Source organism: Oryzias melastigma, linkage group LG18 (assembly GCF_002922805.2).
Source record: "Oryzias melastigma strain HK-1 linkage group LG18, ASM292280v2, whole genome shotgun sequence".
Taxonomy (NCBI): Eukaryota; Metazoa; Chordata; class Actinopteri; order Beloniformes; family Adrianichthyidae; genus Oryzias; species Oryzias melastigma.
In genome coordinates this window covers 13,912,630-13,925,044 of record NC_050529.1, presented here as the reverse complement: position 1 = coordinate 13,925,044, position 12,415 = coordinate 13,912,630, and the positions used below count along the sequence as shown (strand labels likewise).

At 39.6% G+C, this 12,415-nt stretch overlaps 1 protein-coding gene across 2 annotated transcripts in view; it reads right to left on the bottom strand.

Moving 5' to 3' along the window:
- Window positions 1–11,582, bottom strand: part of tnk1 (tyrosine kinase, non-receptor, 1) — a 15,173-nt gene extending 3,591 nt beyond the window's left edge. Inside the window, exons 1-11 of one of the 2 annotated variants that reach the window (XM_036216726.1) lie at window positions 11,511–11,582; window positions 9,189–9,367; window positions 8,173–8,234; window positions 7,877–8,068; window positions 6,134–6,286; window positions 5,774–6,051; window positions 5,556–5,682; window positions 5,330–5,476; window positions 5,161–5,255; window positions 3,166–3,384; window positions 2,616–2,677 (exon numbers count right to left, since the gene is read on the bottom strand). In XM_036216726.1, the coding sequence (XP_036072619.1) occupies window positions 2,616–2,677; window positions 3,166–3,384; window positions 5,161–5,255; window positions 5,330–5,476; window positions 5,556–5,682; window positions 5,774–6,051; window positions 6,134–6,286; window positions 7,877–8,068; window positions 8,173–8,234; window positions 9,189–9,351 (1,498 nt within the window). In that variant the 5' untranslated portion in view covers window positions 9,352–9,367; window positions 11,511–11,582. The other variant, XM_024288769.2, reaches the window with a different exon arrangement.
- Between the last annotated feature and the right edge of the window lie 833 nt (window positions 11,583–12,415).

Genomic DNA, 12,415 nt, shown 5'->3' with positions numbered 1-12,415 from the left:
TATATATATACTGTACATACATATACATATATATACACACTGTACATACATTTACATATACATACTGCACATACATATACATACTGTACATACATATACATACATATACATATACATACTGTACATACATATATATATATATATTTAGATGGTTTCTTCATGTCCTTCAGGCACGACAGCAAACCCTTTCCCCTCAAATTAAGGTGAAAAGTGGTGGCCTCCAGCTATCTTGTAGTTCTACTAGTTCTAGCAAATCTTCTACTAAACCTCTTCTAGTACTACAAAGTAAATCTACAATTACAACCAGTCCAGCGGAGGGTCAAGTTTCCATTGAACTAATGCAGACAAACTGCACCCATTCCCACAACACCCAACATGCACTGGAGTTATTTTACAGCCAAAAGCTGAAACTCTTTGGGCTAAAAAAATGTTTAAATGTCTTGTTTAAGAATTACTTTAAACAATATGGAATATTTGACATAATAATAATTCAGTATATAATTAAAGAAAACCTTACAAAAAGTAGTAGTGCATTTTCTCACCGCATTATACAACACATTCTCAGTCCCAACTAGTCACATATTGATGCATGGCTAAGGACCCACCTGCATCACTTTTTTAAGTTTTGGGTGTCCCAAACTCGTCATTTTTTGATGCGCTGGCTGTTCCAATTAAATCAGAGGTCTGGACGTTCTGTCGGATGCTGTACCGGATGAGGACTGAACCTCAGGACGCGGCAGGTACCGGTGCCCCAACCCGATACCCTAACCCTTGCCTGGTCTGCGTTTGGTACCGTGTCCAGAACCGATACTGATACTACCTGCTTGCTTTTTTTGTATCATTTTAATCAGAACAACCACACCTATGTGATACTACCTTTATTTCATCATTTTCCCATGTTGTACTCACAAACTAGGCATAAAATCATGCAAAAACAGAAAATTCCGTCAGGAAAAATGGGACTCATTTTGATGCGGAAAAATGTTTAACAACCTGTTTTTACAACTTAGTATGAAAGTTTTAGGTATAGTTTTATAAAAACAACAATAATCAAAGTTGCAACAAACTGATAAACATGTTTTTGAATGAAAAAAAAAAAAATCCAGGCCAAAGTCACACCAGGCAACCCAAAAAGTTAGAATTTCTCACTGCTGTCTATGTTACATTTTTCCTGAAATTGTTTTTGTTTTTTCAAATTTTTCAGCTTTTTCTTTTCTTCTCAAAAACTCTTTATTATACTTGTGAAAAATAATAAAACGTTTTTTTGGGAGAAGTTTGATCCAGCTGCATTTCAGGTCGGCTCAGCTGGAAACTACACAGGTGGGGGAGTGTCGGTCGTCTCTGAACTGTTGCCTCTCGAGACGTCAGGGGGCGGGACTTCCATGGAGAACCGCGGCGTTTCCGCAATTTTTAGACAACGCTGTTATTGTGGAAAATTCATGTAGGTCTCCATCCCAAAATAGAATAATGGTCTATTTCCTCGTTGTTGGAATTCTAATAGCAGACAGCTCTGTTTGGCTCCGCCCCTCATAGTGGGTGCACTGCTGCTGCAATAGAGCTGTCAGACTGATGGTCATTCTCCGCCTTATTTATTAAAATAAAAGATCACTTTTGTCCAAAAAAAAAGATCACTTTTGTCCAAAAACTACAAATAAATGCCATATTATCTCTTTAATTTAATAAAATCTCAATCACAGAATGTAAAAAAAAGTTTTTTCTAGACAGATTTTTATTATGCTATCTCACAGCTGCACAGCAGGACACCTGAGGGTGTTAATAAATATTACCGAATTATGTTTTAATAATGGTGAGCGTTAACACGTCAACTTTCCCAGCCCTAATTTAAACAACTTTTTTTGCAAAAATTGTTCAACTACAATGCATTGTGGTCTATATTCGCCAATGTTGTGAGCATCGATCCTCACTGTTTTTTTTGCAAAGCCTTCTGGGAAAACTCCCAACCTTGTTTGCAACACTTGAAAAAACAGACTGATAGCGCTAATACAATCATTACTGTGACTATGCTAACTCCCAGCTTTTTTAGTAACAACTTAAAAAAAATGCAGTCCTTCACTGTTACATGTTAGCTGTGTTAGCGTATTCACAATAACACAACAGTTTTTACATAACCCCTCGTACCTTTCAAATTTACCTCAAGATCATTATGAATCAGTCAAAATTAAGGCTCCGGATTATAAAGGGAAATGTTTTTAGAAAAATTAAGGTGCCTTATAGTGCAAAAAAAGAGAAGACTTAAAGTTTTAAGTATACTTGAGTACAAGTTTAGCAATTATTCTATAGACCATTTGCGTGTAGTGTAGAAAGTATACTACCTGAATACTTTTTCAGATGGAATTGGAACATTTTAGGTTTATCATATTTAGAAAAAGTAAACTTCAAGTATACTGCCTCACTTTTAGTACTAAGTATACTTGTAGTACCCTTAAATGAACCACTTTTTGCAAAGGGAACATTTAAAAAAAAGTTACTTTTTCTTGCAGTCCATTAAATTAAAAAAAAAATGTAAAAGCTTTTTTTTCACAAGAAAGTATAAATAATAAATTAGAACTTTAAACTGTAAATTCCTCTCGTATTAGGAGGTTTTCAGCTCCTACCTGCCATTTTCCGTAGATTGGATGGCTCCCGCTCCCTGGCAGGTCCTGGCCTCCAGCCGCCGCTGTTGAGCACATCACACATGCAACCGTCAAGCTTTCTTCCTTAAACCTCTGCTGGTGAAAGGTCACTGCTGTGCCACACTCAGCGGTGAGCCATAAAACTAAATGAGTCATGACACAAGGACAAAAACGTGACTTACATATCTCATTGTCCACTCTCAATACAAATCTGAAACTATGTTTTTGATGTCATGAAGTGTTACTATCTGAAAGCAGGTTTGAGTCACTGGGGTTTTTTTGTAAACAAAAGTGCATGTGAGTCAGGCCTGACAGCTTTGGGCTGCCTCCATGATCTGCGTTTTTGTTGACAGTTCCTATACATCGCAAAATTGTTTTTTTCCCCTCATAGGTGATCAGACACGCAGATCACCCCGCCTTCGTGCAGTCGGAGTGTAAATATTTATGTGGGCGTGCCGGCGTGGAAACGAAGAGTCCACAAGGATCCCTCAGAAAAACAACAACCTCAGGCTCAGCAGGAGGCATCACTCACTCTTCCAGCCTTGCAGGCGACCCCCAGCTGTTCTCCGGCTGGATGTCTCCGTGTCCTGTGTGTTGCAGGGAGCCTTTCACTGGGGGGGAGATGATGAAGGCGGGGGTCACAGCCTGGATGGGGGGCGTGTTGCTGGACGTGGGGACGGCAAGAATGGCGGGAAACAAGCCGACAGCCAGTGTTTTTTGGTTCTGGCCGCGCCACTCAGTCAGCTCCTTACTGTGAGAGGAAGGAAACAGGAATATAAGCACACACCTTTCATTTGTTTAAACATTTGCTTCCCTTTGATTATAATTTTAGTATTTTCAAAGTATTGAAACTGGATTATCCTTTTTTGTTTTTTTTTAGTTCTGACACTTTTTACTGCATTTAGTCCATTTGAAAATATATAAATGCTAAAAAAAAAATATGTTTTGGATGTATTAGCATGTTCTATTGGCAATTTTCTGATGATATGTGTGAAGAAACTTGAGCTTGAATTTCAGAGCATTTCTTGATTAAAACCATTGTAACCCAGCTCCATTGTAATGTGTCCACTTGCAGACGAATAGATCCATGTTCGTATTTGTTTTCCTCATCTGAGCCGCCATATGGCTCAAAACTGTACGACTGAATAGCTCAAATATTGTAGATCATTTCTGTTGCACTGGTGATGCTTGGTTGGAGTTGCTAAGGGCTGTAAGCTAGCAGGAGAACATGTAAACAAAGGGATGATGGGAAATGAAAGGAAGCTTACTCCGCATCTACAGTCCTGCCCGATCGTAGGTTTATTCCAATGATCTACTGCTACTTTGCAGAAACTATGTCCTAGAAATTGACATGTTTTTAAGCTAGTAGGAGAGAGTGTAAAAAGAGAGCTCTCAGCAATGGGTGATGGGAAGGGAGGGCGGGATTGCTCTGTGCCGACAATCCCGCCAACAACTCAGACGAATGCTTTAAGCTAGTAGGAGATAGTGGTTTTCCTACACATTCTCACTTCTAACTTGTCATTTATGGACATTTGGTTTGGGCCCCCTCAGCGCCACTTTTACATTTTGGGTGTCCCCAATTTGTAATTTTTGATGTGTTGGCTGTTCTCATTAAATTACGGGTCTCCAACCCTCAAGACGCAGAACTGGATCCGGAACCGGGTTAGGGTACCAGTTCGGTCTGCATCCCGGTAAAGCGTCCTGAGGGTTGGGGACCCCTGATTATTGTATGCATTTTCTTTTCCCCTGTCTCTAACCCCGCAACAAGCCCAGACCAGTAAGGGTTCGCAGCCCAGAGATTGGGTACTCCTGATTCAATGGGGTCCCCAACAGCCAGCACGGAAAAAAACGGCGAGTTGGAGAGACCCAAAACATCCAAAAGTGGCGCGGAGGGGGCCCGAACCATACGTCCATATATAACGAGTTGGGAGTGATAATGTATGGGACTTTTTCTGCTGCTGATCAGCTGGATCAGATTAAGCCAATAACGAGCTTCAATGGCAGGTTGGTTGGAAAACATTTAGGAGACTGGCCCTCGAGGCCTAGATTTGGACACCCCTGGTGTAAACAGACAGCTCTCATCAATGGTCCTGCCCACAACTTAGGCCACTTTTTAATGAACTTCAACAGAAACTATCTCCAAGAAAACCAAACATTTTTTTTAAATTTTGTCTAAAAATCATATAACTAAAAGTCCACTGGAAACACTTTAACAATCGATCAAAATATGATCGGAGCGGGTCTTTAGCTCCAAATACACCAGTATAAAAACAGATCACAGGTGAAAAACAAAAAGAAGCAGCACACACACGGTCATGTTTGTTTCTCGTGCTGCACATGAATCATTGAAGCTAAAAGCAGCTGAACCTGTTCAACCACAAACTGAAAATGCATTCGAGGAGTCTGTGTGATTAATACAGGAATGTACTTTTGAAAGACAGCCAATTCAACCCCCCTCCTTTCCTTTCACTCCAGCAAACACAACCGCTCCAGACTGTTTCCTGCTCCTTGCGGTTCCTTCACCCACCTGTGTTCCAGGACCGTCACAACATCGTTGGCTGTCAGTTGAAGTTTCCTAGGCTCGACAAAGTCTCTTGTTACATGGACCTCCATGGGTTTTGCCTTTAAAGAAGATAATACGTTAAAAACAGGATCTAGTAGTTGGATGGTTACGGGCGAGAGCGGTTCGGACGGACCTCTGTCACGATTGTGGTGAGCTGGGCAAAGCTGGGTCTGTCTGCAGGACTCAAGGCCCAGCACTTCTTCATGATGACATAGAGTTCTTGAGGACAGTCGGGGGGTTTCTCGAGTCTCTCGCCTTCTCGCTCAACATGCCACAGAATCTGTGTCAAAGAGAATTTGATGAGAACAGAAACAGATAAATTTATGTTTAAAAGCACCTGAAGGAATGCGGCTACAAACCTGCCGGCCTGACAGCCCAAACCATGGTTCCTCGCAGAAGGTAAACATCTCCCATAGGGTCACGCCATACATCCACACGTCCGAGGCGTGCGAGAAGGAGCCAACACGCAAACTTTCAGGGGCACACCTTGATGAAAAAAGCAGGCCAACACATCAACTTTTTTTTCATTTTTCCAACTATTATTCCTCCTCAAACTTCCTGCTACAGTCCCTCTCACCATGCAAACGGGATCCTCCTGTGGGCGGACATGACATAATGGTCTTTCTCCTGGTTCAGGCCTCGCATCAGACCAAAGTCGCCGATCTTCACCAACTCCTTCGCCGCCAGCAGCACGTTTCTCGCTGCCAGGTCCCTGTGGATGAACCTGCGGCTCTCCAGGTACTCCATCCCGGCTGCAATCTGAGTGGCGAAGAGCCAGAGGCGCAGCAGAGGGTAGTCATACTGTCGTGAACGGAGGATGTCGTACAGCGAGCCCCCGGGGGCCAGCTCTGTCACCTAAGAAGAAAAAGATGTTTAAAACAATTCAAGAAGGCGTGGCGGTTTAAAATAAAAACGTATTTTCCAAAGGTCATCTCACCATCTTCAGCGGCTGAGTGAGCACCACGCCGTAGAGGCGTATGATGTTGATGTGGTCTAAGGACTGCATGACGGTGACTTCTTGGAGGAAGTCCGTCAGCGTGTCCGACTGCTGCGACATATCGCTCTTTAGCGACTTCACTGCCACCGGCAACTGTAAGGAAAGGAGAGCTTGTTCAGCCTCTGAGGAATTGAACTATTGAAACTATTGATGGTTTGTGCATTCAGTTCATCATTTAAGAAAACAGTGTTCTCAGTTTTTTGATTAGACTGATCCAGACATCAGCTCTACTAATGACGCACTATTGATCTTCTCCGCTGATAAATCTTTACTTTTCTAACTCACACACACATAATGTAATATTTATTACTTATTTGAGTTACTAGCTAAGTTTCTGCTAATACATGCTAATGCTAACGTGAGCTGCTAATACTAGCTTTAGACCAACTTCAGAAAACAACCAGTTGTTCAATATTTAGTTCTTAAGTTGAAAGAAATTAAAAATAAGTGAAGGATCTTCAATTATGAACATTCTTGGGACTGGCTAATGCTAACTTCTTAGGCTACGTTCACACAATTACCAGCTATTGGAATTACTAGCTATGACTCTGTTCTACCTGCTAATGCTAATGAAAGCTGCTAAGTTTAAGACCAACTTCCGAAAACAACTAGTAATTTAATATCCTGTTCTTAAGTTGAAATAAATTAAAAACAAGTGAAGGATCTTCAATTGTGGACATTCTTGAGACATGCTAATGCTAACTTCTTAGGCTACGTTCACGCTCTCTAATGGAATATAAAATGAATAATTGTAGTTTATTCCTGGATGGAATTTTTATGACCCCCAGTCTTTCATATATCGCATTTGTGATAAGATTTGTGATATTTGTGATATTTACACTACTGTTGTATTTCTTTCAACTGTTGGTGGAAGAGGTTTAAATAGGTAATAGGTACATTATTAAGCCTAATAAAAAAAACTTTGAAAAAAAATGACGCATTGTTTATCTTCTATGATGATACATCCTTACTTCTCTAATTCGTCGGGTGTGTTCACATACACTTAAGCAACCGGGATAAACACGTCTTTCCAAGCTGACCTGGTTTTTTTAAAACCGTGTCAATTGGAGACCTGATTTAAGTAACCAGTGGGTGGGGTCAAAGAAATCTGGGTTTTTTCCCGGAGCATATTTGCAATCCAAAGACTGCTGACTCTGAGCAGATGCGAGAACCTCATTACTCATCTGCATGTGAACACGTGCAGGGAACCGATTTCCCTCAGAAACCAGGTCACTTTTAAGCACGTGTGAACACACCCATTGACTCAATTAGTAAATTGTTGATGTCATCTCTTTCTCAAAGCAGATTTTCACCTTTTTTAGATTTTGCATTTGTTTATCAACTTCCTGTTCTTCCATTTTAACCCTTTAACACTGGACATTTAGACTTCTACCGTCTAGGTGATTAAGTTGGTCACGTATACGGTTAAAAAGTTATCGTAGGTCAAAAAGTTTGTGGTATTTAGGCTTCGCCGGTGACGTCTAAGGTGTTAAACATTTAAAAAGTCCGGATTCTCTAGGGGTTCTCTTCCTTTATTAAAACAGTTCCTCTTCCTACTCAGCGCAGGTGATTACATCAGAAACATTTGGAGTTTAAAGAGTACATTTGAACTAAAATCAGCTCAAAATATGGCAATAACCTTGAGATTTCATTTTAAATAGAAGCTTTGAAACCATCTCTTACCACTCTGCCGGTGGGCGTGTGCCACTCTCCCTTCCTCACCACCCCGAAGGACCCAGATCCTAATTTCTCTCCGAGAACCAGCTCGCTGTCTTGAATTAGGCTGGGAAGCGCCCGGGCGCCCGCCTCCAGCCCCAGATTGGTGACGCCTCCGCCCCAATGCTCCCCTACATCTGCACTTCGATTGCTCGACCCCTGAGAGTTCATTAGCAAAGAGGCGAAAAACAAGAAATAAAGTAAGATAAATCAGTTTAGATTGATGCTCAAATGGAATAATGACTCCAACAGATTTGTCAAACCTTGCTCCGCGAGCGCGCACTGGACTTGTAGCGTTTTAAAGCTTCCCATAGCCTTCTTTGTGCTTCACAAACAGAAAAACAGAGAAAAAAAGATGACATCAGTTTAACAGGAAAACATCAGAAATGTGTTCCATCCCACATAAATGTAATTTAAGGAAAAGTGTAAGTATTAAGGTGGTCGTGAGTTAAAAGTTACCCACATTTTAGGCAGGAAAACATTAAATAAAATCCTGACTTTATCTTCTATTTACATCCAACAGATTATTTCCATCTAAAAATATTCTTTATAGAACATTTTTTTTGTAAAAATGAGTTAAAAATGTTTCTGCTTTGAAGTAGTCAACAAAAAAGGCTAAAATCAAGAGCGGTAGATGAGATATTCCTCAGATTAAATGGATTTCTATTCATGTTTTTATGATTTTTAAATAATAAAAATTAATTTATTAAAAAAAAATAATGAACCAGCGAAGGAACAAGAAAATTGTTTTTGTCTAGATCTGCACGATATGAGGAAAACTTGTGATATTAGTAGAGATCTATATCGTGATGTCAATGACTTGCGATACATGAGCAAAAAGTACTTTTCTCCCGTTTTGCTAAACGCCGTGTATGACGTCATCGATTTCACAAAGTGAAAATTCAGTAAATACAAAGATTTTACGACATCTATTTGTGACTCCACTGTGTTCTGTGGATGGTTTATTAAAAAAATACATTTAAACAGTTTTTTTTTTTCAAAAATGGTTCTACCGCAATGCACTGTGGTCTATTTTCATTAATGTAGTGAGCATTGATTCTAGCTAGTTTTTTGCAGAGACTTCTGGGAGACTTCTAGTGCACTAAATTTTGGAATGGTAGATTCGGACAGCACGACAAAATGGTGAACACACTATAGTGACTAATGAAGGAATTTGGACATCGCCAAAGTCTCCAACACCGATGGAGGATCTTTTTCCTGACTCTGAAAGGTTGTAAGGATCCTACAACCCCATGAGGAGACTAGTCAAAACGCTTACCTGGCTTACTGATTCCTATCTGCTCCAGGTCGCCATCCTTGACGTAATTAAAGTGGTCGATGCGAGTGATGTTGAGGCCATCTTTGAGGCGTGGGTAGAACTTCTCCAACTGGACCTCTGCCAGGAGTTGGTAGAGCCACTGAGTGTCTTGGTCCATAAGCATGACCTGGCTGACCGGTCTACAAGAGACAAAAATGGTCACTAGAAACCCAACGGGAAAACTTTACATCCAGTCGCGTTTGCAGTCCTCCTGCCTTGTAAAAGCGTCGCTCAGTGGTAACTTCACCCCCATTCTAGCTATGGGAGGTTACCATAGCAACCGTACAAAGAGGCCTTGGTTTGTAAGGATGAGAGGAAGAAGGGGGCCACTCTTCAACTTTAAAGATCCACTCTGAAGAAATGGCGTTTTTGACATGGAGGATAAATACTTTAAGAAGTTAACCTTAAAATGGAAAACTGTGAAGCTGGATAGCTTCCATATTTGTAATTTTTAATCACCAATAAGCTAGCGAAAGAACGGGTAAACAAAGAGCTCTCAGATGTGGATGACGGGAAGGGAGGTAGGGATACTCAGCGCCTACAGTCTTGCCCACAACTCAGACAAATTTCTAATAAGCAGTCACGTCCTAGAAACGACAAAAGTGTTTTGATTTTGGCTAAAATCGCCATAATCATAATTAAAAGATCACTGGGAACGCTTTTACAATAGATCAAAGGATGATCGGAGTATGCAGGTATGCATTAAACATGACGTCTAATGTGTTGACACTTGTGCGGAGGCAAATAGTTACACAACTTGCAATAAAACCGCAGTCACACAACAGATAAGAGGCATGCAAGTAAAAGAGAAAGAACCAGAGAGAACGTGGAATGGTGCTGATCCGGTTTTTTGTTTCCCCCTTAAAAAGGCGACTGCTTTTAAGAGATTTTTGTTGCATTACCCCAACACAAACCCCCCGAAAGGTACCTGTCGTCCTCTGCTGACACCAGCTGAACCGGATAATCTTCACGCTTTTGTTCATGCAGTTACAGGAGCGATATCGTGGGCTAAAATTACACCTAGATAGCAGAAAGTTTACCAAAAGAGAAACGTTCTGATCTGAGATAGAAACAGATAACCGGGTAAAGGACTCCCCTTTGGCACCTATGATTTTGTCTAAATGCCTCCTCCTTTTACAGTAAACAAAAGCTGTAAAAATCACCTCTTTATAAAAACAGTGCCCTCCTCAGGAGTGGCTCAGTGATGCTCAACATTCCCATTTGTCAGCCAAAAAAAATCCACCTCATGCAGCCAGGAAGTTGAGCATTTAGCAATAAGTCTGAGTAGTGTTCCAGTCAAATTGCAAGTCTAGTCTTGCATGAAATTTGAAATGAGGACAACTCCCAACTAAAAAAAAAAAATCACTTAATTGAAAGTGTTTGGAGGAAAACTCCACACAGGGGTGCGCATGCAGGACTCTGTGATCAGCCTCTCTGTGTACAATAGGATGAATGTTTAACCTGTTCTGCTACTGAAAAAACAAGGGGGGCTGTATGACTAAGAGTTTTGGAATTTATTTTAAATTTTAAAAACAAATACATTAAAAAAATAAAGAAAGTGTGATTCAAATTAGGCATGATCATATCTATTTATTGTTGACATCACAATCAGACTGTAAACTAATACATTTTTGAGCTTTTCCCCAATATAATAATAAAAAAAGGTTTTTAAAAATGATTATTTCAACCCAATTTAAATATTATTATTATTTTATTTTATTTTACCTCTGACAAAGAAAAATTAAGATCAATTCTATGGTATTTTGGAAAATAATTATAATTTATACTGTTGTATTCATATTTTAAACAGATTTTTTCCACTTCAAAGCGGAAGTTGCATTGAAATTCCTCAAAATATGAAAATTATTTCAATTTTTCTGTTTTAAAGTCATACAATGTTTCCATGAAGGCACAAGATTGTAATCATTCTTGAAAATAGTATTTATAGTTCTTTTCAAAGTAATAAATTTGAACTGTTTCTTTTATTTTGAAAATCCAAAAATAAGTATTTAAGTCTTACCGTTCATCAAAATGCCTCTCTGCCGCACTCTGTCCCGTCTTCAACCACACACACCTTGAGACAGGTGAACCATGTTGGCTTAGAAACCTCTGCAGTAGTCGAAATAAACCTTTGTTTTCCCACAAACCTGAACCAGAACAAACTTCTCAAAGCAATAACTTTAAACTAAAAGTCCTCCACGCAGAATAGACACTTTGCAACGACGATAAAAATATTCCTCCTTTCTTTTTCACCGGCTGTACATGAATCCGCACGGAGTGTACCTGTCTGCGGAACCTCGCGCTTGACCACACCCCTTCCTGATTCTCACCACCTGAACTCTCTACACCTGAACACGTCATTCTCGAAGCCAGCAGAACAAAGCAGACACATGTCTGTTCTTTACGGTGTACTTTAGCTGTGAATGGAGTACATAAATATAACTTATCGTGTAGTTTCGTCTGTTCTATGAGTTAAAGGTGGAGTCTGCGTTTGTGCTGCGGTGAAAACAGATAATGATAATGGAATTACACAACAGAGAAACAGTTATATGTACATCAACACGTAGAACAGGAACATTACATTGTATTTAAACACATATGTACCCAAAATAGTTTTCAATAAATATAAGGTAATTACATTCTCATTGGTGAGATATACCTCGTTGGTTATGTGGTTAGTCTTTAGCGCATGCGCATTCAACACCTTAGCTGCCAATAAATGCTTAAACTGTGGAACCCCGAAAATGACATAAGAACAAATTATTTTCTCAAATTAATTATACTTATTTAATTAATTAATCAATAATGCTTATTTGTGGCCACAAATAAATATGTTGTGCATACAAATGAGCATTTTGTGGGCTTAAAATTAGCATTTTGTGTACAAAAAAAATGATTTTGAGTGTGAAAATTAATACTTGTGGGCAAAAATTGGCATTTCGTGCTCACAAATTAGTATTTGATTAATTAAGCATTTTGTGGACTTAAATTAGCCTTTTGTGGAAAGAAAATAGCATTTTGAGGGTACAAGTTAGCATTTTGTTGGTGCAAAATAGCATTTTGGTGACATTAATTAGCATTTTTTGCACAAAATTGAGCATTTTGGGGGCACAAATTAGCGCTGTGTGTGGATAAAATTGAATTTTTTGTGTGAGAAATAGCATTTTGGTGGCATAAATTAGCATTTT